Genomic DNA, 27,351 nt, shown 5'->3' with positions numbered 1-27,351 from the left:
ATAACAGCTCGTAAACGGATGTGACGAGATAGTAAAGTCTTCCTATGATTTACTGTCCTTAAAAAGTTGAGAATTGCTACCGTCCTTTAATTTTTTGCATTGAAACTGTAATCAAAGAGCATATGAGCATTTCTAACTAATATTTTTATGGAAAGATGTATAGTTATATTCAGGCGTGATACCATGGCAGAGAAGTACAACATTTCATCGTAAAATCTTGCAGCAATGAACAATAGTGTACACACACACATATATACGAGTGTATATATGCATATATATGCACACATACGAATTGCTCGCATATGAACACATACAGGTATAAACATATATATATATATATATATATATATATATATATATATATATATATATATATAAACACACATTAAACACGAAAACCCGCCATATGGCGAACAAATATTCATATTTCCATGTACGAGGGTCATCCGGAAAGTAGTACCCGTTCGTGAAATAAAGACACAAAAGTAAATATTAACAAACATAAAAAATTTTATTTGAAAGAGGATACTTTAAACTACTTCTCAACATAATCTCCAAGCAAATTAAGGCATTTGTCATAACGTGTGACAAGTTTCTGTATTCCTGCTGCATAGTCCTTCGCCGCCAGCTCATTGAGATACGCGAGGGACCCATCTTGCACAAATTTTTGCATAATGCAGATGGTGTTTAACAATTTCATGAACAATTGTTCGAGAAACATTGGGAAAATGCTCACAGATGTCATCAATTGTGACGCGCCGATCGTTCCTCACGAATTCGTCAACTGAGCTCACCAGTTGGTCTGTAATGACAGACGGTCTCCCCGAACGCTCATCGTCGTGTGTGTTCCCCCTCCCCATGTTGAAGTTGCGACACCACCGCCGAACAGACGACTCGTCCATTACATTGTCTCCATACACCTCCTTTAATTGGCGATGAATATCACATGGGCGAACGTTTCTTGCATTGAGGAATTTAATCACTGCCCTCACTTCACAACTGGCGGCGTTCTCAATTTTTTTAAACATTGTAAACAATCACAGAAACAACACAGGCAATGCTAGCGTCACGCAACTTGGCTCAGAGAAGGCAGACAAGCCACTGAAGCTATCTGACCTCGTCCAGCGGCTACTCGCGTCGTCAGCACTTCATGCGGCACGAACGGGTACTACTTTCCGGATGACCCTCGTATGAATATATTTATATATGTGTGTGTGTATATATATATAATATTGATTGATTGATTGCTTCACGTAAAAGTTGAAATGCCTTAATATTAGCAATGCCCCGATTTCATTGTAAGTATACAAAGAGCGCGGTCGCGAAGGCCTTTGGTAGTACGACAGGTGACTACCACCCGTGAAGTTTTCTTTCAATAAGCGAGTACTGACGCTAACCCTCTGCTTCAGAATTACAAAATAAGCCCTTTAACTGTTATTGTGACGCAATTGATGGTTCGACCGCGGCGCGTCTTTGGTGCATGGGCTGGTGAGTGCTTGATCAGTGCTTAGTCCGAATCCGATAGCGGTTCAGTTTGTTAAGGTTTTGTCATCAGCACATAATATTCAATGTCGGATGATTTCAATATTCGATAATTAGGCGATTTTCTGTTTTATTTGCCAACTAAGGGTAGGAGAGGGTAAATTACGAGATGATACAAATTTACCTTACTTAGATAACAGGATTACTCTATTTGCGTGTATCGTGACAAAAGCTTGGAGGACGTATTCGCGTGATTATTGTAAACATTTTGGAATGCGTAAATTACGTGAGGTCAAATTCCCATGAATATTAATTTTGTTTTGTTTATTAGGGTGAAGTTATTGGTAAAAGGGGAGTTGGCTACGCGACAGATGTGTGATGGGCAACCAGTTGATTGCATTGGGATTTTTAGGATTAAGTTGCATGGGGTATGCGACTAAATATGGTAATGCAACTTATTCTCTTAGGAAAGGGTGGGGCTCATCCTTAAATACTTCAATATACCCAAGTTTTCCGGAAATTTCATGGGACATTTAGATCACACCCAACTCGTATCTACGTGGAAATGTTAATTCATCTTGGTGCTTAATTTATCAAAATCGAACATTATATATCGCAGTCGATAAGCGTGGCAGTATCGCTCGACCCCGCTGTGGTGCACGGTTCGTCCCATCTGGTACCCCTCCGCGCTTCGACCGTGCACCCACACACACAAACACCCACCCACGCGCGCGCACTTAAACCTGCTTAACCTACTTACCCTCCTCCCCCCGAAATCGTTTCAGTCCCCCTCTATCCCCCTTGTGTATGGGCGTGTCTTCTAAAACTTGTCCTCGTCCCACCCCTCGCCTTCGATTGCTCGATACGATCGACAATCGATTCCTTTGCCTTTTCCGAAATCCACTGGGAGGAGGAGAATGTTGGAAGGCGCCCTCTCTCGGTCGGATGGAAGACAAACGATATCATGTGTGCCTGCAAGCATCTGCTGGACGTGGAATAGATTAGTTTGATCGTCATCAAATGTAATACGTAGTTATGTTTGTTCGGAAGCAGAACGATCAAACCACTCGGGTGTTACTCGTCTCAAAATTTTCGTGGTGTGCCAGTATTACAATAGAATAGCATGTTGAGCCGCCTCGAAAAGGCGTGACTTATTCCAAGAAACTGAGGGAGATGCCGCGACATTAACTTTTAACGGAGTCATCCGCTAAATGTGCATTACAATGCAACAATTTTCAGAGTGTAAAAATCGTACGCCCCGGTCAAGGTGAATGATATTTACACTCTGCAATTGTTGCATTGTAAAGTGTGGCTTCATCTACATCTACACAATATCAATCATGTCACCTCTGCGCAAATATTAGTTTGATCATTTCCTCGGAAAATGTTAATCACACGAAAGAAAGTGCTTGCGTGCAGAAATATACGATAACAGGATACGCATATTCAAATCATGCTCTAGAACTGTTAAAAAGATGAGTGTATTAAATAAAAAAATAACTTGTGGGATATCGACAAAATATATACACCACCATTCTAATTATCTCCTACGCGATTGCTGTCGTCTCTATTTTGATATCTATTGGTACGAGGAAAAGGCGAAATTTCAAATCCATCCGTTCTACTATAAATTTACCTGATTATATATGGGTGATCTGATCTACCATACTAAGTCGGGGCCTATGCTTCATTGTACGTGCGGTGAGATGATATAACCAAATAATATATTTCGTCTTGGCTAGTAGAATAATTTACAACAAGTGGAAAGAATTTGGTAACTTTTAAGCAGAGAAATTGTTAAGCACAAGAAATAGTTTGGTATTAACCAATTACATATGTGAGTGATAGTTAATTAATTTAAAACTGGTGGTGTTTCTTGACTTATGTCTCAACGTCAGCGTTAGCTTAAGCGGGACTGAGACTTTTAGATAAATGAGGTCACTCGAACTCATTTCTTACAAAAAACACTGCAGTCGCCATATTGGAACATCATACTAATGAAATAAGATAAAAAAAATATTGCTGTCCAAATATATTTTAACGCTAGGTTTTTCTTCACTCCATTTTTTATGCCTTAAAATCGAAACCAATTATCCCTCTCAATAATCTAAAAGATATATTTTTATTTTATGGGAACGCTTTACGATTTGCAGTTCACACACTCGTTCCCCTGCCGCATGTTCATATTTTATGACGTGTCATGAATGCAATTATTTCACATTTATCATCAGAGCGAGTAAAAGGAACTCTTGGGGAAATATGCAGTTTGCCACCCCTGACAATCGTGCATTCTTTCAGCGTGCAGTGCGAAAATGCAGCGTCTAACTTGTCACCTTTGTTTTATTTGCAGTGGCGTTGCTGGAGGATGTCCAGGCGCCGCGGTTCACGGTCAATCAATCGGCGTCCAGCAGCATCGTGGCGGAGGGCTACGGCAAGATCCTGTACTGCAAGGCGCTCGGTGAGTGAATGACTCCAGTCGAATCCACAGAGCGGATTCGAAGGCGGCGAGGGCATTTCAGCGCTCCTGCCCATTAACATGATCCTCCCTTATATTTCTTGGAATAATTCGATGATTGACGTAATCAGTTCATCGACAATTGGTTGTTAACCTGGGTTTATCTCTCGACACTTGCAATTAGCACCCACCGAGAAAGCAGTTGGAAAAGATGGGATCTGTCCGCTCATACAATGTACGATACCTTTCACATTTTAAAATACAAAAAAAAGTAATTTGCAGAGTTTAAGCTTGGTCTTAAATTGACCTAAAGGAGTAAAATTCTTTATCCGTAAATAAATTAGTGATGTGTAGATTGGAAGTTTACAAACATCGCGTTCAAATGTTTTTCTGTCGCCCTTTAAGAATCACTTGGATCGCGATTTCTCATTGATGACTCGGACCGTGGGACGGCGACACTTGAATCCCCTCATCCGCATGGAGATGTCACATTCCTTGCCTTATTTCGGGCTGTTTAAGTCTTACTGCCTGTAATATAGTGCATTTCAACGGAAAAACGTGCTTGTAGATCGATTTTAGTTAGTTAAAATCATAAATGAGAAAGTTCTCTTGGGATTTCCCCGATCCCTAAAGCCGATGCTCCCACTTAATTGCTGAAGGCGTCCTTTTGAGTGAGAAGATGTAAGCGGAGTCAGTATGGCGGGTTATATATCTGTAAGTTGCTTTGAAAGTCGTATCGTATCATCCGGAGAAAATGAAGGGAGATATGAAGACAGTTTTTTCTTCGCCTTGAATGCCGCTTTATGCGTTTAGCGGAAACAGGGCTTGCTTGTCTTCTTGAAAAGTCGTGACTAGGATGTATTTCGGTGTTTACCACACGGTATAGTTATCTGTTCATTTCGATATATTAGAAAAATGCTTGACTGAAAAATTTTATAAATGCAAACTAATTTTGGAGGGAGGGAAGATGAACGGGGCCAGTCTGTGAATGTTATCCTTAATTTGATTACGAGAAAAGTTGTGCGACTTGCATACACGGCAGGATATCACGTCCGTTCTCTCATACTGCGATTATTTCTGTCATGTTTTGCCGATGGATTTCACGTTAGTCATGTGTATATGCATGTTTACCCTTTTGGATGCCTGAACACACGGATATTCTTAAGATTCGATCACAGTTACTTTTGTAATCGAAGGCATTGTGCTTTACGAAAAGTTGCTGCAGAAGCCGGGAACTTTGAATGAAAACAATGAGTTTACGTCATTCTTAAGCTTTTATTGAAAGATAATCGCTGCATCGTGTGATCTTTAATTATCTCCTTTACCCGTTTGAGTATCACGACTTGTCTGTCACTGCTTTCCCATATCACAGCTGATGACAAATTTTGAAGTTCATGATCTCAAACTGATAATACGATCGTAACTCGTATCTATTGGACCCGTGCCCCAGTTTACTTTTAACTTTTACCTCATTACGTTGAAATTTTAGAAAATTGTTGTCGTGTCGTAGAAATTTACTTCTGGTTCTTTCGCTCATTTCATATCGAAACTGAACTATTTATGTGCATTATACGTATGTCGCAATTAGCTTGACAATTTGTACCCCTTTCGCACTTATTGTAATCCCACCCTCCCTATGTTACCTTCCTGCTCTCTACTCATCTGTGTTGTGATGTATTATATGGGAAATATACATTATCTACCTGTACTTCTGTTTTTTTTAGTACTATGCCCTTACCCAAACGAATAGTAAGACAGCGAGATCGGGAACAATTCCAAAATTGATAGGAAGGTATTAGCAAAAGAATTCGCAGAATTAGAAAAAAATTGTATCGATGCGGGCACGAAGGGTGTCAAAACTGTAATATAAGTACGTCTGGCTTCCAGGGTAAATATGAAGGGTTGCTCTGTAAACCTAAGGTTCTAGTTCCTTCTGTTTTTCCTTCATCATATTGAAGTCTCTCTTGCGTAGATTATGAATTGGAGCAAATTTAATTGGAGGGAAATATGAACTTTGCTCCTATTAGAAGTGGCTAGCGAATAATCCCCATTGGTAAAAGTAGCCATTGGTGGCGGTTTAAATACAGTTGCCTCGCTGCAATCCGTTTAGATTTTTCCTCTTTCGCCGGGCTCTGCTCGGGAGTGGGGACCAAACGTGGCCAACGTCGCCCACCCACGGAATATTTTAAGGACAATCTGTTTATATTTCGGTGAACAACCCCCAGGACGTTATATCTCTTTTACTCTCTCCGCGTCGATCCTTTCGTCTCCGTTGATGGGGTGCGATGCTGCGACCATATCGAGGCAGTCGCTGTTTTCGTCTCGGCCGCGTGAATATTTTTTTCCTTTCCGCATTTCTCCGCAGAAATGGTGAAACACGTGTGTCAATATTGACGGTCTCCATGGCGACCCGTGGGTGAAATGACGACGCCCCGCCGAGCGAATGAATGACTCCCGCGACCCGACTGAATGACCGAGCGGGGGCGGCGGGGGGGGGGAGTAGGAGTGGGGAAAGGGCGAGCGGGTGGGCCTTCGCGGCCGTCTACCCTCGGAGCCCTCCCTCGGAAGACCCGCAACATTCGCACGCATCATGTTGTCAACACATTTGTGGGACTCGAAACTTGCCTTGGGCGTCAATTCAGTGGTTGGCCAATCGATCCACTTTTCCTTAAATGTATCGCGAAATCCTACAGTTCGAAATGAACTGGTGGCGAAAATAAAAATGGGCGATGTGTAATAAAACCCTGTTGAATGACCATTTGTGTGCCATTTTCGTTGAGACGATGTTCTTTAGGCGATGTTCGATACGTGCCTAATCATTCTTCTTCGGAAAACCGCCAAAGTCGATTTGCTTATTCACACGTTTCGATTCATATGCAATTCCCACCAGTCTCGCCTCAATCGAAGTGCAGCGATTCGACGATTTTGCGATGGATATCGAATTTTAGTGCTCGTGGACTGTTTCCGGCGTGAAAGTTTCTTTCGCTGAGCGATGGACTTCTTCAGGAGTCCTCGAATCTTCAGGATTTTTGACGTCTCTGATGCAACGAAGCACTCTGTACTCTCTTTTGTTTCCGCCGATTTCACCTGGGAGCTGAAAAAGTTACGAGTACTTTTGGATAGGTGTTCACAGATTGATGGTTAGTAAGTTAAGAGAGTAAAGAGTACACCTTTGCATCTGTCTGCGCGTGATTACCAGAATTATCTCGGACTGAAAGAAAGGCGTCAGTTCCAAAATTGTTGTCGTCTCTTCAAGGGGTAAGTACAAGTCACTAGTAACCGACGTAGTCACTTGCAAGGTAGTTATATTGAAATATCTGACCCTTGACATTCAAATGCGATCGCTCCTGAACCCATACTCCGCCGTGGATGTTGAGTCTAATACAACTGTGGTAAGGCTTTTTCTTTCGCTTCGTCCCTAATGAGAACCATAGATTAAGAATTTCTCGGCAGCCCCCAGTACACTCGACATTACTGTTTTGAAGTGTCAGCCCGCTTCCGACATTGTTAAGTTTTTATGAAAAAAGGCTCCTCAATCGGCCAGTGCTTGGATTTTGGGTACTAAGTCTCATGTCTCATCTTTGCGTATCCCTCACTATTCTCTGTGAATAATTGCTTCTTTACGTCTCTCGAAACTCTTGGGCTGTAAATCGTGTGAAGAAATGGATATTAAAACTGTTCAATGGAAGTTGATTATGCATATACTTCATTCAAAATTCATTCCTTTGCTAAATATATTTATTGCACGCCAGGCTAAGAAATATGTGCATTCAGGGAACGGAGATAATTATACGATACTTAAAATGTTTGTTTGACAATATGTCCTTTATTATTTCCCTTGGACCAATGGGGAAACAAAGGAAATGACGTAGGCATGACGTGAGCCATCTTTCGAAAACATAATATCAAGTATCAGAAACTGGAGGAATTTACTCTTGCTTTCCCCTTGACCTGTATTTCAAAAAAAGGAGACATTGTGTCATTAAGCTGTTCTCATTTTCAGCTAATGATTATCACAGGGCTTTGATCAAGAGTCATTAATCAATGGCTTGACCATCAATGCTTCCAGCTGGGCTATAGAAGCTTCTTCGTAATAGAGGTTGAGAGAGAAACGCACAAAAAGTCAACATTGAAGGCTCTATTCACTAACTACCAAGAGGATTTCGAGGATGAGAATCGTCATCGGGAGGCAAATACTGAATTTCCCAAATTCTTCTTTCGACTAGGATCCCGATGGGTGATGGAAGGGGGTAGGAGTAATGGTGTGGGAAGAAGGGTGGAAGCGCGTGCCATCCATTACCCTTATTCCCAACCCCTTCTGCCTCTCGCCGTATGTCCTAGGCTCTCCTGATGATGGTGCTTAGCACTAGAACCGTGGTCGCGTGTGAATGGAGCATAAAGCTGGGGATTATTAATGCGAGGCATTTTCCCCCTCTTCCTATCAATCATGTTCATTCATAGACACCGGGGCCGTTCCCCCCGGCGGTGGCGCCTCCCCGTGTTCTCCTTGCGGCGATGTGTTTGGCGGTCGGGGAGGAGGGGGGCCGGGGAACAATCCCGCCCTCTGTAGCGAACTCGCTCCCAACTATCCGGGGGAGGGTGGTTCCGCCTTGTGGGCGGACGGGGCGACGCAGTAGAAAAGGCGCTTTGTTTCTTGTTTTTCTCCTCTCTCCATATCTCTCTCCCTATCTCGGAAGGAAAGAAGGGAGGGGATATGGTGGGCACATGCGTTGGCGAGGTGGGGGGGGGGGGAGTGCAAGGAGAAGGGATGCAGCGAGATTGATGGAAGGCGGGGCCCATGAAAGCTGCTCCGTGTTCCTCTCGGCGCCGTATGAGGACAGCTACTGTTCCCCCTTCCTTTCCGATTGCCTATTTTTTTTATCGCATGCGTCCATATCGTTGCATCAATTGCGTGCCGAGCGATACGCAGTGAAAAAGGCATTCGCATCGGCCGGGATCCTGGGGCAAATCCGCCGATGAGTGCTCTTAACTAATTAAGCTACCGAGCGTTCACATCCACTTCCGATGTCTTCGGTCTGCCTTTGAAAAAGAACGAGGTGTTGCTGTGGAGAATATTTAAAACTTGATAGATAGATTAAGCAATAGTAGTATTTAGGGGAGGCGACCGACAGCTGAGGTCATTTGCACCATTAGGGATGGACAGGAAAGGAAGAAGGGTGGAGAGAAACCCGGTTTCGGCATTAGCCTACTCTTAACGAAAGGCTTAAGGGGTCCGCAGCTTAACCGGACGGCGTACTCACTCAAAGTGTTTTCCACAAAGCACCTCAAGTAGGGATCAGAATACCACTAAAAATATCTGCCGCCGCCGGTATTCGAACCCGGGCCCTCTACGTGGGAGGCCGGTACCTAAGCCACCGTAAAATATTTGAAAAAGAAATTTGATGCCAAGGTTGCTTAGGATTTCGATGCGAGTGGGAGATCCGTGGCATTTCGTGACCGTGAGGGAAACACATTCTGCGGCGTCAATGTGAACCAAGAGATAACAGAGTTCATCTACATAATACCCCCGCATGCCGCTGCGAGGGTGTGTGGCGGGGGATTGTTAGGTCACCACCCGTAAAAGAAAAATGTAACCGCATGCAAAACCTACACATTCATGCAAACCCACTCCCACGGAGGCGTAAATATTCATGCGAAAACCTTCTCAACCTACACGCATGTAAATATATATGTCATCAACCAACACACACATGCTCTTACAAATTTAGTAAAAATCAATCCAATAACGTGGAAATTAGAATTGAACAGCGGTAAGGGGAAATTCTACTATCACATGGACATGCCATTCATAGCCTCCGCCCCCAAAGACACTGGTGAGGAATAATGCGGAAGAGTTATTTTCACTTTTTAAAGGAAAACTGAGAACGGCCACGACGAATGACTTCCTCCGTCTGCGGATTCCTCTCTCGCCGTCGCGTGCACGTAATGGCGTGACTGCCCCGTAGTTGGTGTTTCTTCATCTCGCTGGGCTTTAGGTGGTTGTACTCAGAACCGATTCTGTTGTAATGGTTGCCTATTGAGTTCGTGCACTTATTTGTCGGGGTGTGAATATTTCATACATGTATTTTTTATCTTTTATTAAAAAATCCGCAGTTGTGAGCGTTGCTAATTAATCATGTTAATTTTGGAAAATAAAATGCCATACTTACTGTCAAATCTAATGACATGCTTGAAAACATTTTACTTTAGACAGGTTTTAATGTTCACCGGCTTGATTTTGACTAGCCTTTCCAATTCAATTCGGATAAGAAGCGGTTCATCTTCGAATAGTACTCGTAGGCCCGGTTTTTTTAAATGTTTAATTAAACTGAAGGTTAACTTAAACCTTCAGTTGATACTATAATTTTTGTTTTATGGCCGCAAGTTAAGTTCTAAACCTACCGTTAAACTGCCCAATAACTGACAAACGATTGTACTACGGTTACAATGTTCACATAAACTAATAATATTTCTTATTTGGTTATAAAATCAGATTTTCAGAAATCTCCACGGTAAATGTCGCATTAACAAACGATTGCACTTATAGAGAGACATTATTAAACCGAGCCTCAGTGACCCAACCCAGATATTGCCAAAATCAGTGAAAAAAATTCCAATTTTTTGGGTGGTCTCTGTTCATATTTAACTGATTGCATGAGTGATGGTTTCAGTGTGACGTCATGCTTTGAAACTGAGTTGAGTGATGTGCAATATTACGGAAAATGTAGATTTAAAGACCAACTTTCTAAACCTCCCGGTCTTAATATCGCCCGCCAACATTATCCAATAGTTGTTATTCCCTGTCACCCCCTTGTCCCATCACCTTTCGTCCCTTAACTCCTCCCAAATAAAGACCTCTATCTATCCATCCCCCATTACCTCCTACCCTCCCCCCACCACCCCTTGCCACGCCCCCACATATTCTGTCCGTTCTTCCCCCGAGGACGGTATTCGAATATGACAGTCTACCCGTGAAAGCGTTAAATATCCGTGAGTGTCCTTTTTTGGGTTTCTGTGTTTTGTGTTTATTTACGTTTTCAATCAAAGTTTATGCATATATATTTGCGTCGTTCCTGAAAGAATGTCTTTGAGTGTTCTCGACTCGAATAATGTTGATATGTCAGCCTATAAGACGTGAAAACCTCATCGGATTCCATAGCTCTTTTAAATAAGAGAGAATTAATACCGTTTGCATCCCTGATAATGTATAGGCCGTGAAGTATACGCTTTGAATTTCTGCGTTTCTGAACTCTCCTGACTCCGTTTAATCAAAGCGAAATCGGAGCAATACTGCATCAGTTCGTGCGTGTACGTATGTGGGAATAGTTAGCTCATTAATTATCACCGATCTCAACCAAAAGTGACTTACATCATTTGCGTTTCCAGAATCTAGTCACCTGAAAATCAGGATGCATAGCATCTGCCATAAGGATACATTCGTTTTTAAATGAGTCTAACTTTCTAAAAATAATTTACGTGGTAATAGACTGATTTTTTCGGTAAGTACGAGGGTCATCCGGAAAGTAGTACCCGTTCGTGAAATAAAGACACAAAAGTAAATATTAACAAACATAAAAAATTTTATTTGAAAGAGGATACTTTAAACTACTTCTCAACATAATCTCCAAGCAAATTAAGGCATTTGTCATAACGTGTGACAAGTTTCTGTATTCCTGCTGCATAGTCCTTCGCCGCCAGCTCATTGAGATACGCGAGGGACCCATCTTGCACAAATTTTTGCATAATGCAGATGGTGTTTAACAATTTCATGAACAATTGTTCGAGAAACATTGGGAAAATGCTCACAGATGTCATCAATTGTGACGCGCCGATCGTTCCTCACGAATTCGTCAACTGAGCTCACCAGTTGGTCTGTAATGACAGACGGTCTCCCCGAACGCTCATCGTCGTGTGTGTTCCCCCTCCCCATGTTGAAGTTGCGACACCACCGCCGAACAGACGACTCGTCCATTACATTGTCTCCATACACCTCCTTTAATTGGCGATGAATATCACATGGGCGAACGTTTCTTGCATTGAGGAATTTAATCACTGCCCTCACTTCACAACTGGCGGCGTTCTCAATTTTTTTAAACATTGTAAACAATCACAGAAACAACACAGGCAATGCTAGCGTCACGCAACTTGGCTCAGAGAAGGCAGACAAGCCACTGAAGCTATCTGACCTCGTCCAGCGGCTACTCGCGTCGTCAGCACTTCATGCGGCACGAACGGGTACTACTTTCCGGATGACCCTCGTATATCTGCTAGGAGATAATGGACATATTTGTCAGATTTCAGCTGTATCAAATGACGGTGTAGGATCGAACGTTTGATGGTGAGTGATTTTGGACGGGGTGTGATGTTGGTCAGCGTGATTTTCGTCGGGATTTGATGTTGAACAGTGCTTGATTGTGTACGTGGTGTGATGGTATTACTTAGTGTTTTCCTTGAAAACACCCGTAGCGACTTAGTTTTGATTTGTTTCAATGATTGGTTTATTGATTGCTTTTTTTTAATGATCGCTTTTGTCATTGTCCTGTGTAAAATCAATTGCCATTCTATGGACACGTGTGTCACCTGGACAATGTATGTGTGTGGCCATATAATTTAACAATAATAAAAAATGGCTTAAATGTCGACCTGACCGCTTTAAAATGTAATTCTTCACGCCTGCCAGGAGCTACATTTTCCCCGTGATATATAAGGCTTCACCGATTAGGCTCTCAGTTTTAATGCTTAATTTTAAGATATCAGCCGATGCTTTTTTAAAAATTGCCTCATTATTGTAGACCAACCGTTCCTAATCTTATTACGGTGGTATAAACCAGTGATATATACCCACAAGATTACACCGTGGTTTAACACTTCAACTTATACGAACACTCAAAAGATAAATGTTCCTTCCCTCTTTTTAAGCTTTGTGATACAAGCTGTTAGCTGCACTCGATATGGTGCTCTTACCAAATAGTTTACGGTTTCTTGGAACCATGGCCGCAATCACGGTGAGAATTAGTTGATAGTAAAAATGATGCCGGTTGTTAATTTTCTTGTTGTTGTCAATTCGCCATCCTTGTGCGCGCTGTCAGCCTTTCCAATAATATTTATCTTTCGGGGAGGGAGCTCTGTGTGACTCACAACGAAAATTTACTCATCATTCATTCCTTATCTTTGTTTCTGCCTACTCTCCTCCCCCCCTCTTTGATTACCCATTTCTCCGGTAATCTCAATCGATTCTCCTCGTGTTTTATCGATTCTGGCGGGAAAATTTCTGATTGCATAAGCATATTGTGTGTAAGGTGATAATATTACGAAACACAATCGTAGCACATTTCTTGGGAATTGGAACAGGCATAGAGATAGGAATATTTGTAAACGTAGGCATTTCCGGGCAGTGGGCGGAAAGAATAATAATCATCTTCAGGATTTTCTGTTATATACGACACCCGACATACAGGGTCTGTCCCAAAAGTAAGTAGAATGATTTTTTGCCACCAATGCAGATGGCTGGAATGGGGTGATTTGTGATGGGAAAGGTAATGGGACTTCTTGGGAAAGCAACGCGACCCACGTCAGTTAACTATGTGCATTTACAGTGTGAGGATTGCTGCTAGACTGAACCCCTGTTCGACAGTCACGTCAAGAATTCACGATGCCACTTTCCATGGAGCAATGATATGCGATAATATTGTGCGTTAAGCTTGGTAAATTGGGTTCGGAGACCATGGCTACAGTTAAGGCTGCTTATGCAGATGGAAACATGTCCCAAGTGATGGTTTTCTATTTGCACAGGATGTTATGGGCAGGTACCGAGGAGGTTGACGATGAGGAATGCCCTGTACATCCATCAACAACACAGTGTGATGAAAATGTGCAAAAAGTGAGACACATGCTCAATTCTGATTGATCCCCAAGTGTCTGGATGTTAGCAGAAGAGTGCAATACTCAGAAAACCACAGTCCATCGCATTCTTACCCTGAGAAATGTGTGCCTAGATGGTCCCCAAGGTGCTGTCGGAAGACTGCTTATGAGACAATCTTGCCTTGACCTCTTGGACCACTGTAAAAGTGACCCCATTTTTTTAGAATAAGTGGTTACTGATGATGAGACATAGATATTTGAGTATGACCCAATTATAAACCTTGGAGTACCATTTTGGACCACTGGGTTATGTCAAGGAGGCCATAACGAGGTGTCTGAAAGAGGGTTCTGTTGATGCCTTGCAGGAAGCGTAGCACAACTGGCATTGATGTGTCGATACATATGGGTGCTTTAATAAATAATTTGAGCAATTTGTACTTTGATCTGCAATAAATGTTTTCCCCAGATATCTTCTTTTTTTTTGGAACCGACCTTTTAATATCGTTCAAAAATATTTTGTTTTGCATTTGCAATTTTTTTATGCTTGCGGATTTGTGAGGTTAGATTTAGAACAATACATAACCTGGGGTGGCAATGCGTTCGATTAGGTGTGGCGACGTTTGAGCCGAGGTCATACTAATGACCGGCTTTGTGATGGTTTCATATCTTAGTCCTCTAGGAAATTTAAGGCGACCTGTGTCTAGCATTCGATGACAGTTCACTTGGAGAGTGACGTCAAGGGTAACAATCTGCTCTTGTCGTTTCACTTTTTTTTTAGAAATGTTGCTCGATGCATTTGATCTGCCGCGGGAATGAATAGGATGATGTGAAGAGTTCAGCCATCCATCCATCAGTCGTTTTCAAGATGGAGATGGGTTTATGCGGGCATACCCTTCCTCCGTCCCCGCATCCGGTGCTATTAGTCTCTCATAGCTTTTCTTTCCCTTCGATTGGTGTGCGAATTTGCCGTCACGTGGTCTTACGAGTACTAGTCATGCTCCTGACAGAACCGAGTGTCTCGAGGTGTGCTCAGTCCCGCTGCATTGTCTCCCATCATATTGCCTTTTCTTCATCCACCCTTTGTGTACTCCCTTTCTCCTAATTGTGTCTCAATTTAATCCGTAGCTCCCGCAACTTGCGCCAGTTTTCGAAAGCCTCTTTTTTCTGATCTGCTTCTTTATTGGTCCATACCTCAGCTCCGTAGGGTGTCACACACCACGTAAATGGCTCTTTATTTCCGTATTTTGGTGTGAAGTTGTTGACTTTCCCTGTCATAGGTCTTCTTTGATTGACTCCTGCCGATGAGCGTAGGACTTCTTCAGCGCCATGGTTTGCTGCTTCCCAAGTCGGCGAGGGGTTCCACGGGCACGAGAAAATGACGCGAAATATCACTCGTGTGGACGAGTCGTAGGAGTGATGAGGTGAGACGTTAATCCAATGTGAAAAATGAGAAAGGGGCCAAGGAAGCGGTGGAAGGAGGAATTCGATTAGCAAGCGAAATGAATTGTGGGTCGAGAATGTCCGGTTTTGGAGATCGGAGGAAGGAAAAAGTGAGAAATCGAAGTGAACTACAAAAGTCGGACTGATTATCCTCCAACCCTTTGTTCTGTATTTTATAACCGAGGAATGCAGAATCATTCTCTTTCATTTCTTATGTCGAACTCGTTCATATTCGAACGAACACCATATCGGAACTAAATTTTCATGCAATGTTTTCCCCAGAAACGGATTTTTTTCCCGAACAGGAAAAACTCGTTTTCCAATCACGTATAATTGACCACTCCTAAGATATTTTAATTCGAAAAAATTTCCATGCCTGAATCGGTATTTTAAGCTTCGAATGGTGTCGGGTCGAATGGACAGAAACTCGGGATTGTCGGGAATTGGAGGGAAACTCTTATACCATCGGCCGGTAAAGTGGTGTTCTTTCAGGTGGAAGAGGACGGTCCCCTACTTCTCTGGACGCTTAAGAGTCCTTTCACGTCCGTATTTGGAAAGGGATCTCTGGGAATTGGCCCGTCTTGCTCCTCCACCTCCCCGTTTGTGGATTTGAGGGGAGAGGGGTCATAGGGGACGGGCGATTGACCTCCGCACATGACGGGAGGGCACTCACCCACTTGTCTTGGGCCGCACGTCGTCGTGCACTGGCGTGTCACTTCGGGGAAACTCGCGGTGACCTGTGACGACCTCGTCTCCTGTCTTTCCCCGCAGCGCCTCGTGACCTCTCTTCCGAGGATGCATGTCATGAGCCGGGTGGCGGCAGAGCAAGCAGTCATTCGGGCAATTTATTTAGGTGACCCAGCCGGTTGGCACCGACGCCGTGGGGCGTGCTAAGGGCTTGCGAGAGCATGGACGGGAAGGATTCAGCCTCTTTACGTATGTGGATGTATTTACTCACGGACGGTAGTTGAAGGTATTTGTCGGAAGCATTGCGAAAGAAAGAAATGTCGCGATTTAAATGGAGTATAAACCCGCAGAGTATTGTGAGGAACTAAGTTTCTTGCTAATAAATTAAATTGTTTAAAACACATGTGCCAGTGCAACTATCGTTTCAAGTAACTCTTTAGAAGTAATTTTGTCGCAGTTTTTCCATCGAGGATTGACATTTTGGACAGATTTAAGGGAAGAAGGAAATATGCAGAATTGAAGAGGAGCTAATTTTTGTTTCGGATGTCAGATTTTGTTTTGTTAGGAGAGACAAGTAAATGTATCCTTGTACAGTTTAATGCGCTGTAAGTATCCATCCAAAACATACCATAATTGGTAGAACACCAATAATAAAAATTTTAAAAATCATCGTTATCGTAAAGGACTCCGATTTTCATGAATGTACATGTTTATAAATGATTAGTCCTCAGGGTTGTCAGGAAGGCTAGAGATAAAAGGAAGCAAAGGACAGAATGTTGCAAATTTTGTATCACCCAATTCCTTTTTGGAGGAAGAACAAAACGTTTTCCTATTTATAACAATTACATAGCAACTTACAGGTATAGGTTTTTTTAGAATGGAGTTATTATGGACTCGCCAATATCGATATTTATTTAAATTAATTAAAAGTACATATTATTGCATTACGATGCGGTAATCATATTTGCCAGGTAATGCTGAGGTGGTTGGCGATATGACGTGGCTGTCTGGAATTAGAATGCCACTGCTCTACCCCTACTCTTATTCCGACTCCCAAGATTCACCCAAAGCCAGGGCGAACAAGGCAATTGATGCAAGGTGCCCGGGGTCTTCTTTAAAATAATTTAGCTTTCATTCACACCCAATCAAAGGCCACCGTTGATACGCTCTCAGCAACACATTTTATTTGTTTAAATTTTTTCCCGCTGTTGTGTTACATTTAGGATTCAGTCCGATTCTAAGTTAGGGTTGGTGAAAGTTCACTGTTTTCTTAGATTGGGGCTATACTGGGCAACCAGGAGAATTGCAACACACGTCATTCTGTAAATTCAATTGAAACTGGAGTCATTTTTTGCCATTGGCTTGTCTTTCCTGCTTGTCACCCGTTCGTTGCTCAATCCCTCCCCCCCCCCCCACTCCTCCGCCCATCCGCCCGATCAATCCTCCCTACCCGCCCCCCTTTCTTTCGTCACCAATCCCAATACCACATTTCTCAATCACGATTTTACAGATTGACATGTATTAAAGGCCAAAGCAAATGACGTGTACATGTAGGAAATATATTTCACGCCTGTAACTCCACAAACCAGTCCGTGACTATTTAATCAGATGTCCCCGGAGGGGGTGCTCATTCCTACACACTTGTTCGTGGTAGGGGGTCGGTCTTTGGAAGGGTAGCAAGTTGAGGAAATTTACACAATCGTGGACATTGTCATTTTTAAAAACGTTTAGGAGTATGGTTTCCTTGCTTCAGAGCTTTAAAGATGACGCTAAATTGAATTTGAACCGATTCTAGAGAAATTAAATCTTAAGAATAGTAATTTTGACGTGGACGAGTACTTCTCCCTGACGATCGATTTTATTATTTTAGGCAGTGTACCGATTAGAGGTGGGCTTCCGACCCCTCAGGAAGACTCAACGTTTTGAACACCTTCTCGTAACATTAATTCAATCCTCTTCGCTAACCCTATCGTCTTCTTCGTCCTAAAAATAGTTTGCGTCATGCGGCCCAAAATCTCCATTATCCTTTCCCCCCCCTCCTTCCACTTTATAAACCTGACTATCTCTTTCCTTCACTTGCCCTAACGACGCAATGGGCATTCCACGCCAAGTTTACTTGTGACTGACAGGTCACTGCGTCATTTTCGTGTTGCATAGTGAATCACCGTGAGAAACGCGACACGTGAAGCCCTCGCCTCGCTCAGTTTCCCTCCGCAGCCTCTTCGATTCGAAGTTGTAGAGCCCTTCAAGGCGTGCCACTTTATCTTCTCGGCAGCGTTCCTTTTTCAGCGATAAGCTGCAATCTTAATTATCCACTTCCCATACACGCCGCTCTGAATTCTCTCGGTCCCGCCCCTATATTTCATCTCAGGCGCTTTATGAGGCCCCAGAGTGGGCGGGCGTCGTAGTCTCGTCGACCGCTAGGCCTCCGAGACGACGATAATGATATTGCGAGAGTCTTATCTGGCTGAGTAGAGTAAGTCTGGTCAGTAATCCGCTAGCCTAGGTGCCTTTATTACGACGATCAGAACCCACATGTCCTTAATTTTGTTCCCTGTTCAAGGCAATTCGGTAATTTCTGGGACATCTTCTCGTAGTGAGGCGATTCCAGTTAGGTTCATAACATGGGGCCTTTTATGTAGAAACTTACCATTCACATGCCTTTCCCTTTCGGGGGAGGAAAAGTAGGTAAATCCACGCATGAAGTTATTTCAGGAAACTCTTTCATCAATATCCTCACCCACACTTCCTTGTCCTTGACTACTTCTCTCGCCTCCCTCGCGTTCATTTACACGTGGACGCTCTCCTGTTCATGAGACTCCTGATATTCTTCCCACGAATGCACCTTCAGCTGCATTCACCCGAGACTTTCTCGACCTTCCGCTCAAACCATTCGCTCTTCTCTCACGTTCACATCTGTTTGGGGAATCGACTTCCACCCAATCCCCCTGAAATAACCGAACCGGTGCATCACACTCCTCCTTTCATGCTCGCCCACCGCCGCCGCTGCGTCGACTCATCTCTCACCTTTCTCTACTATTTTGACGACCACAAACACTCCTTAAGTACCCCATTCAGCCGATATTCATGCTTATCCTAGATTATCCAAGTTTTGATTTCATAAATGATGTGGGGAGGAGTAAACTTGTGAAAGAGTGCCATCTTTCCTTCTCTAGACTTAACTTTTTTGTGTACTATCCCCATGATTGTCGGCATTTGCGAGTCACTCTATATCCTCATCTTGCATACCGTATTTCGCGTACATGTACATAGTATTTTCCACGGTTATTGTCCATAGTTGATCTTAGTTGAAATCTCTGTTGTTGGCGGCAGAGCCGTGATCCGCCCAATCTGCCCGATCGGGAGATGGCACCTTCGAACGGAGTATAGGTTAGCGTCACTTCACTAGCCGTGAATCAATGATTTTCCTTGCCATTTGGCATTTTTTGTTCCTTCAGGCGTGATTCCAGATTGTATGATGCAGAAATCAATATTTCCTCCAGTCAATATTCATATAGTATGTTCTACGTATTCATATTCGACTGCTGTTGTAAAAAATACAGAAATTCAGATCTCGATGTTGTACCATATCCTTCCACGCATTTTTACATCTTTCAAACCCGTTTTCTTAGGTTAGCAATTCACCATGTTTCGGCAACAGGGGTCTGCTCGCTCTCTATCGATGAACCTTGCAACAAGGGCAAAAAACCTCTGTGCGTCCAAGATTGGCTCTTAAATTGCGAAAGTTGCCATTCGGGAAAAACTTTCGAGTAATAAAATGTACATTCGGGTCCAGCCACGCATCATACCACGCCTGGGAGCTGGTTTAGCATTTTTCGAAGTGAACATTGCTTGCACCCGAACTCGTAAGTCACTAATATGAAACAATCATGCAGTCGCTTATTTAAAAAAAAATGAACCTGTAACCATCAGGTTGGTGATTTTGGCTATTGCATCCTTCAAATCACGAATCCAATGAGAAAAGTGGACGCGATTGACGATGGATGCGTGGCCAAAGAATGCAGACTGCATGTGCGAATTTTGCGTGTTTTAAGTTGCGGAAGTTTAGGCCATGTCCCTGGTGCCACTGTTAGCGTGTAGTTATTTGAACGGTTCGACATCAGATTTTCTTCAATAACGCTTCAGAAATGTCAAAAGCAGGAAAGTAAACGATGATATCATTTTCTTGGGGTTGACCCCAAATTGAAATGATGTGTTATTAGCAAGAAAATCCTTCCCTGCTCGAAATCATCATTCGGGCGCTGTGATGAGAACACTACACGCGGTGCAAAGTGACCGCCTCAGAGGTCGAGATCGCCGAAAGTAGACCTCAAATCTGCCGACCAAAATTAGTAGGCGCTCCGTGCGAGGTCTGTTCAAAAAGTATCGCGAATTTGAAATTTTCTTGGGTTGCGTTTATTTGATTTTCGATTTTTTTGTAGCGTAATGTTGGTACTTATTTTGAAAAGTTCGGCCATTTTGAATGTTTAGTTAATTGTTGACAGCTGTTTTGCTTGGACGTGTTTTGGCTTGTCTTCGATTTTTGCCTGTTCCAAAAAATGGATAAAAGAAATCTGTATCAAATTTTGTGTAAAAAACGAAATTAAGTGCTCGTATTTACCAGCTACATTGGAACACGACATATGTGGGATCTATTTTGTATGGAATCGGAAGAAATATGAATTGAAATGATTTATAGTGACTGCCTGAGCGATCGCGGTAATTTTTTTTCTGGAGACAATCTTCCCTGTGCCCCCGTGTTTACTTTTCCATTTGCCTTATGGATTGTGTCTATAAATGCCGGCTTATCCTTTGACTGCTCACTTTCATCAGCAACGTGCTTTCAATTTTCAAAAGCGTGTATCTTGCATTGGAATCATACGTAACCGTTCCTTTATCTGATATTCAAAGTTTGAGGATATAATTTCAAATTATATCTCCATTCAGTAAAAGAGAAAATGTTTTTATCGAAATGAAAAGCACTCGGCGTATCTTTTGTCCGAGAGTGCTCGTTGTTTTCGAGCGTGTATTGCCGACATGTGCTTGACAAGTTTATCTCCCGTACATTAAAAGAATGGAAATATCTTGGACACCAGTATTCCATGGGGCGAAACGCGAATGCATCATGGAATTCAGAAACTCCCACTGAAAATAGTTTAAATGATAGTATGATTCCATGTGACGGTCTTCATTGGCTGTGTCCATCCGTACCCAGGTCGGTAGAATAATAATAATAATAATATTCGGGTCCAATTGAATGTTTAATATTGTCAATAGTTAATGCCACTCCTGAAAATTGACAGCGAACTCGCGATTCTTGTTCTCACATTTATGGGTCAGCAGACATTTCAGATTAGCCAAATTTTGTGTTTTTGAACACTTCATCTCGTTCATTCTTTTTTACATGTTTCGTTTTCAAATTTAGGATTAATGGGAAGCATGTCATGGAAAAATGTTGGGAAATTATTCGGTGGAAATGCGCATTTCAGCCAAATCGATAGACACCATCCTGGTACATAGCTGTCAGATTGGCCATTAATAACATTTTTGTCGGCGCCTCCAAAGGTGGACTCCTTCCCGATCCCTTCCGTTTCGAGGAACCCACTCGAAGGGAATGCAATTGCTGAGCAAGATCGCTTATTCACATTGTCCAGTGCGGTTGATTGGTGCGTCGCGGAGATTTTCCGGTTGTCCGACCTTACATTGTTGTGATTCTCCCCTCCGCCCGTGAACTTTCTTTCATCTCACGAAACCCGTCACCCCCGGCAACCGCATAACCCCCTCCCCCCTCATTCTTCCCCTCCAACCCCACCCCTCATTCCACCCGCATAACCCCCCTCTCTCCTTGTCACGTGAGCGAGGGACGGATGTAATTCCACACCAACCTCCTCTCTTCCGCCGTCTCCTCCCCATCCATCCCCCGAGCGACCGGACGCTTTCCTGTGCCCTCAACGCGCGTCATATAAAAATGAGCTGGAGGAAGGCTCTGGAAGGGCGGCGAACAACACGGCCTTTTGCAGTAACCATTGGAAAATGTTGTTGATGGGGGTAGGGGAGGCATCGGCGGAATAGAAGTCCGTGCAACCGGAGGGTGGGCGGGTAGGTGACATTCTCCCAGGAGGGGCGCAGTCTGTCGTCTTCCCCCCGCAGCGCGCCACTCAGTGGGGAAATCCGGGGTTCGCATCCCGGATGTGTCATCGCTTTGCCTTGGATACTTTCTCATCCTTCATGCGCTGTGCATTCTTCGGCGCTTTCCTCCCGCCGCCTCATGAAGGCGTTCACCACGCTGGGAAACCGGAAAAAAGGAGAGCGTATCTGCTCTAACGCATAAGGCCTCAGGGGGTTGAGATTTTGAAGATTTCGGCTGATAGTCAAAAGATTAATAAGCGAAACTCCATTAGTCGAGTGATTTGAGTGCCAGGGTGGATGGGAACGTTTCTGATAAAAAAATGTCCCATTTTTGCCTTCGGATCCGAATGAAAATGTTCAAGTGAGAGGAAGAAGTGCAACACACGTGAGCAGCAAGACTTCTTTCGAAATACAGCAATTAACTGGTTCTTGCACTTGAGTCTCCGTGTGCTCACGACATCTTTCATGCTCACCCACTAAGTAGCTAACTTGAAAAATTCAATTGAAGGATTATCTCCAGTTATCCCTTTGATTTTATGCATTGTAAAATTGTAATTCTCTGTAAATACGTATCAATCTAACGTCTTATCTTTGCAGTAGTTGGTGATTTGTTTTGGATGTCATTTAGGCATGTTAATGATTAAACTACTCATAAAATGCATGTATGCAATTACATTTCACCTCAATATCTTAAAAGGCTCCGCAAAGCAGGTTGTAGTTCCCAGTCATTCAAATATTGTTTTATGATTTTCAAACTGAATGTAGCATTTCCACCTTTTGGATTTGAAAATGGTGTGGTGGATTCCGTTCTGCATTTGGAGCGAGCAGCTAAAAACACGCTTCCAATCTTATTGATGTTTTCCTTATCCTTTCATTTTGAAAGTTTCATCGGGCACAGCATTTCCCAATGTTGCCATGCGCACCCTCACCCGTGTGGCCTTCCTATACAGGGGTCCCTACGTTTGCCTCCCCCTCACTGGCTACCCTTATCCCTTCCCCTTCAGGGCCGGTCTCAATACCCCCCTCCTCCCACCTCCTCCTTAGTCATTTTGCCCTTCGCTACCGTCCGTCACATGTGCGTGTCCTGGCAGAGATTGGGTCAATTTCTTAATGTTTGATGGTTCAACGGGCGCAGATCATCTTCGTAACGGCTTGCTCCAACCCCCGTCAAAAGAGTGGTCTTACACTTGTCTGTTGGTGCCGGCACTGGGGGGGATTACTTCCGAAAATGCCTCTAGCAACAGTAAGCTGTTTGGGTGCCTGAAATAAATTGATTTTATCAACTCTACGAGATAAAACATCTTAAGTTTGATCAGTTATTCATTTCATAAGGCGGTGATTAAGTTTTAGAGCATAGAATGATGAAAATGAAACAAATACAAAATGTGGCAAATGGGAAAGTACTCCGAAGAGAGAAGGGCATGAATGGCACAAGAAGAGAAAACCAATTGGACATATTCTGAGCACGATAGTGCATTGTAGATCGAAATTGCAACGGACCACCTGAGAAAGAATTGCGGAAAGCGGAGGAATTTAAAAAAAAAGATGAAGTATTTACTGCGAAAAGAAGGAAAAGGAAGACGTCAGCGCAAGGAATGATGAAATAATAAAAATATTGAATGGCAACAAGATTACAGGTTGAAGATCTAAAATTACCAGCCATCCGATGGATAATCCCTTTAGAAGATTATTATTTGGTCGTCTACCGTTTAAGGCAAGCTTCATATGGACACAGACTAATCACGTCTATATTTCTTCGCGTCGCCTAAAAGGTAAAACCTGACACCTCACACTGCAATAAACTGTTCTTCAATTCCGCGTACTTTCTTCCTCCCTTGATTCTCGTACCTTTTCACCACCCCTTCTTCGCTTGCCCAACGTCCTCTCTTCTTTCATAGTCTCCTGTCCATTCCACCGCCTAACAAGATAGTCTTAATTTCTTTCCTGCCTCCTTTGAAATCCTCCAAACAAAGCTCTCTTATCCCCCATCATGTCTAATGCGTCTTCGTTTGATTTACGTCCCGTACATTTCACCTTTTCCATTCTTCTCCACAGCCGTATCTTAAAAGCTTCTCATGTACTCCTATCATCTTGCTTCAACGACTAAGTTTCAGCGCTGCACAAATCCACGCTTCACGATAAAGTCCTCTGTAATTTCTCATTAAACTCTTTCTTTAACGTCGTTGTCATCAATTCCTTCCTCCTGGTGCAATCTTCTTTGTGCAGCGAATTTTTTCTTCTTGTATCCCTGCTACTGTGACCATCTTGGTCCAAAAAATCTGCAGAATACGTGAAGCGTTCCACCGAATCTAGTTGTTTTGCCCTTTTATATTTTTATTGCTGAACGTAGCTTTCCTCTTTCCAAAAAACCTCATAACCTTTTTTTTTGCTTATATTTTTAAAATCACATGCCGACCACAATGATATTCTAATGCGCTCAGCAATGGATGTAATCCCTTGGCTGACTGGTCAAGTTAAGCTTGATCATCATTCTTATTGTGATGCTCGTTAAAATATTTCTAACGTCATCGTGTGGAATTACCACCTTCTGTTACTACTCCTAGAAAGATAATACATTATCAAGTAATACATTGGATGTCCGGATATCCGTTCACTGTGTTGAAATTGAGATAATTATGAAAGTGTGAATATTCATATTCCTTGGGATTATTAATAAATATACGAAGGAGATACTGAAAAAAATATCTCCATACGGAATGACACAATGGTGGTTGTCGTGAGAAATCTGCGGGTGTGACGTAATAATGAGTGAATACTAGTGATTCAGTTAGGAGGAAACTGTTGAGAAACACTCGCTTGAGATCCCTCGCAGCCATTGGTGATCGTCCAATGCCACTGGTATGGCATGCACTTGGTTTTGAGTTGGAGAATAGATCATAGGGCTTCGTAAGCTGCGGTTCCTCGTGTAACTTCAGTTCAGCCACCCGGTATTTCCCTAGCTCCAAACTTTTCGAGGCGCAAAAACAGCTTCCACGCTTGTCGAGGTAATGTTGTGCAGAAAAAAATGACGGCGTCCGTTCCAGTGGTGGACGTAGGTGTAGCCTTCGGAGGAAAGCGCGACTCCCACCCGAGTCCACGGGGTGTCTGTGGGCAACCGCCTGACAGCGCGCCGATCTTACTTCTCCAGGCGGAGAGCTTCAGGTGAGACAATTGGGGAGACAGGATGGTTATATTTACGGACACATACACACGTACAATCTCACCTCCTCCTGGCGAATATATCAGAAGGATTAAAAGTGCTTCTGCTCGAAAAGTCAAATTTCCGTGGAACAGGGTGCGCAGTCGTTTTTCCGTCGTGAATGCAAGGCCTGACCGCCTTCTCATAGGTTTGACCTCTTTAGACGAGAGGTATGTGAATAACCTACTTCAGTTCAGTTTTTCATGTACTAGTGTAGGAAGTGTTTATATGATTCTTCCCATTTTCTTCCCTTCCAAACAACCCCTAACCTCACCTCTCCCTTGCCCTCTTGGAGGAAACTACATATATATGCTGGAACATATCAGCATCATGCTCCTGATGGTGACGAAGGAACGTCGAAACCTAGGTCGAAGTAAGTCTTTATTAACAGTGGAACAATGCATGAACATTTACTACGAATCGGTCTTGTATATATTTTGTATTAATTTTAAATGTCGAGTGACTTTCTCTAAAACACGCAGTTTTGCGTTTTTTACATTGACGAACATTTAACTGTGCGAAGTAAAAAAAAATGTTTCAACTAGTAAGCACATTGAAATACACGATCAATTGAAATAAAATTAAGATTGTTTTATTTTCGTTAATTATAAATTTCTTTCATTATTGATAGCATTTTATTTCCTAATTCATTCAATTTCCAATTATTTGTCAAAACTTTGTAGCGCGTGAATCACCGCTTCTCGTAAAATTTCTCTTGATAGGAAATTGACGTGAACCCACCCCCTCCCCATTCCCCATCCATCCAGCGGCTGCCTACTCAAATATCATCAGGTACAACGAGCAGGAGGGGGGGGCATAAAGGTGCCCAAATGAATCACGTGATCAATAGGCGCTCTCCATGGGCAGCTAAACGTGGAGGGTCGTTTCGCATTCCGGATTCCTTGAAAAATGGTCGACTTTTATTTTCTGGATTTACTAGTAACACATCTACCATTCAATTGATTTTTGATAGCCAGGAGTCGACAGACAGTCTATACTAACTTAAAAATAACTCCAATTTCAACTTCGACAGAATAAGCGTTTATTTAGTGTTCGACTCTCCCTTCGTCTCTGAAAAAAGAAAGCAATGCAAACCCAACTTCGGGGTTATTGTTTGTCATCCAAACAACGAACAAACCCCACTAGCAGCATCAACACTCCCTAGAACAATACGGCAACCTTCCAAATTCATAGAGCATCACAATGAAGGCCATATTTTGAAACTGCATTTCGTATTTCTAAACACACCTTTACAATACATTCAGTAGAGAATTGAAAATAATCATAGAAGATAAGTTCAACTTTGAAATTGCTTAAAAGACCAGATCTGAGGTAAATTCAATACTGAAAAGTACTGCTGTGTATATCACATTTTTATAATGAATGTCCTTGAAAGAAATTGTATCAAGGCATTGTGATGAATGTATTTTGATGTTTATCATATTGGCGAATGGAAAATTTGAATTTCAACATTCGAAACGACTCATCGACGTTACAGCGTCAGTAAAAAATCTAATTAGAACTAGAATTGTATCCCCTGAGGTCTGCAAGAGGAGAGGCTGGGATAGCAGTTTTAAATGGACGCCGGAGTGTACCTCTCTCATCAAAGACGGAATTCATGAAACTCGTCGCTCTGGGGCCACACGAAGGAAAAAAATGCTTTTTGGAACTCGTTTCCACGCATCCTCCCCTCCGAAAAGAGTCGCAAAATGAACTCCACAAATGGGCAATTATTGCCCGGCGCCTCAAAGCGGCTCGCCTGGTGTGTGCGCGGCACGCAGGTAAGGGATTGGGGCGCCTCCTCCGCCTCACTCGGGCGTTCGACAGCCTCCCTCGCCCGCTTACGCGGTGCCAACCGTGACGGTGACGCAGTTTCTCGTCACCGTCACGGCTCGTACCCGTCGCGGTGGCTGGCAATTTTTTTGTTTCAGTCCCATCGCAAAATTTCTATTTGGCAACTAAGGAATAACTTGAGACCCTGTGGGAAAGGGTATTCATTGTTGATAGCGAATCACATGCGCTCCAAATTCTTTAACCGTTCGGATTCTCTAAGCCTCCTGCGGCTCCTCGATTGCTGTGTCGAAATTATTGCGATCGC

At 43.0% G+C, this 27,351-nt stretch overlaps 1 protein-coding gene across 1 annotated transcript in view; it reads left to right on the top strand.

Moving 5' to 3' along the window:
• The window catches only part of sdk (sidekick cell adhesion molecule), a 207,435-nt gene that overhangs the window by 72,337 nt on the left and 107,747 nt on the right, over window positions 1–27,351 (top strand). Inside the window, exon 2 of the mRNA XM_071593913.1 lies at window positions 3,833–3,940. Within this exon, the coding sequence (XP_071450014.1) occupies window positions 3,833–3,940 (108 nt within the window). The remainder of the gene's footprint in view (window positions 1–3,832; window positions 3,941–27,351) is intronic.

Source organism: Hetaerina americana, unplaced genomic scaffold (genome assembly GCF_022747635.1).
Source record: "Hetaerina americana unplaced genomic scaffold, ioHetAmer1.1.p SCAF_1, whole genome shotgun sequence".
NCBI classification, from domain to species: domain Eukaryota; kingdom Metazoa; phylum Arthropoda; class Insecta; order Odonata; family Calopterygidae; genus Hetaerina; species Hetaerina americana.
The sequence above is the reverse complement of the archived record's forward strand: the minus strand, read 5'-3'. Positions and strand labels throughout refer to the sequence as shown.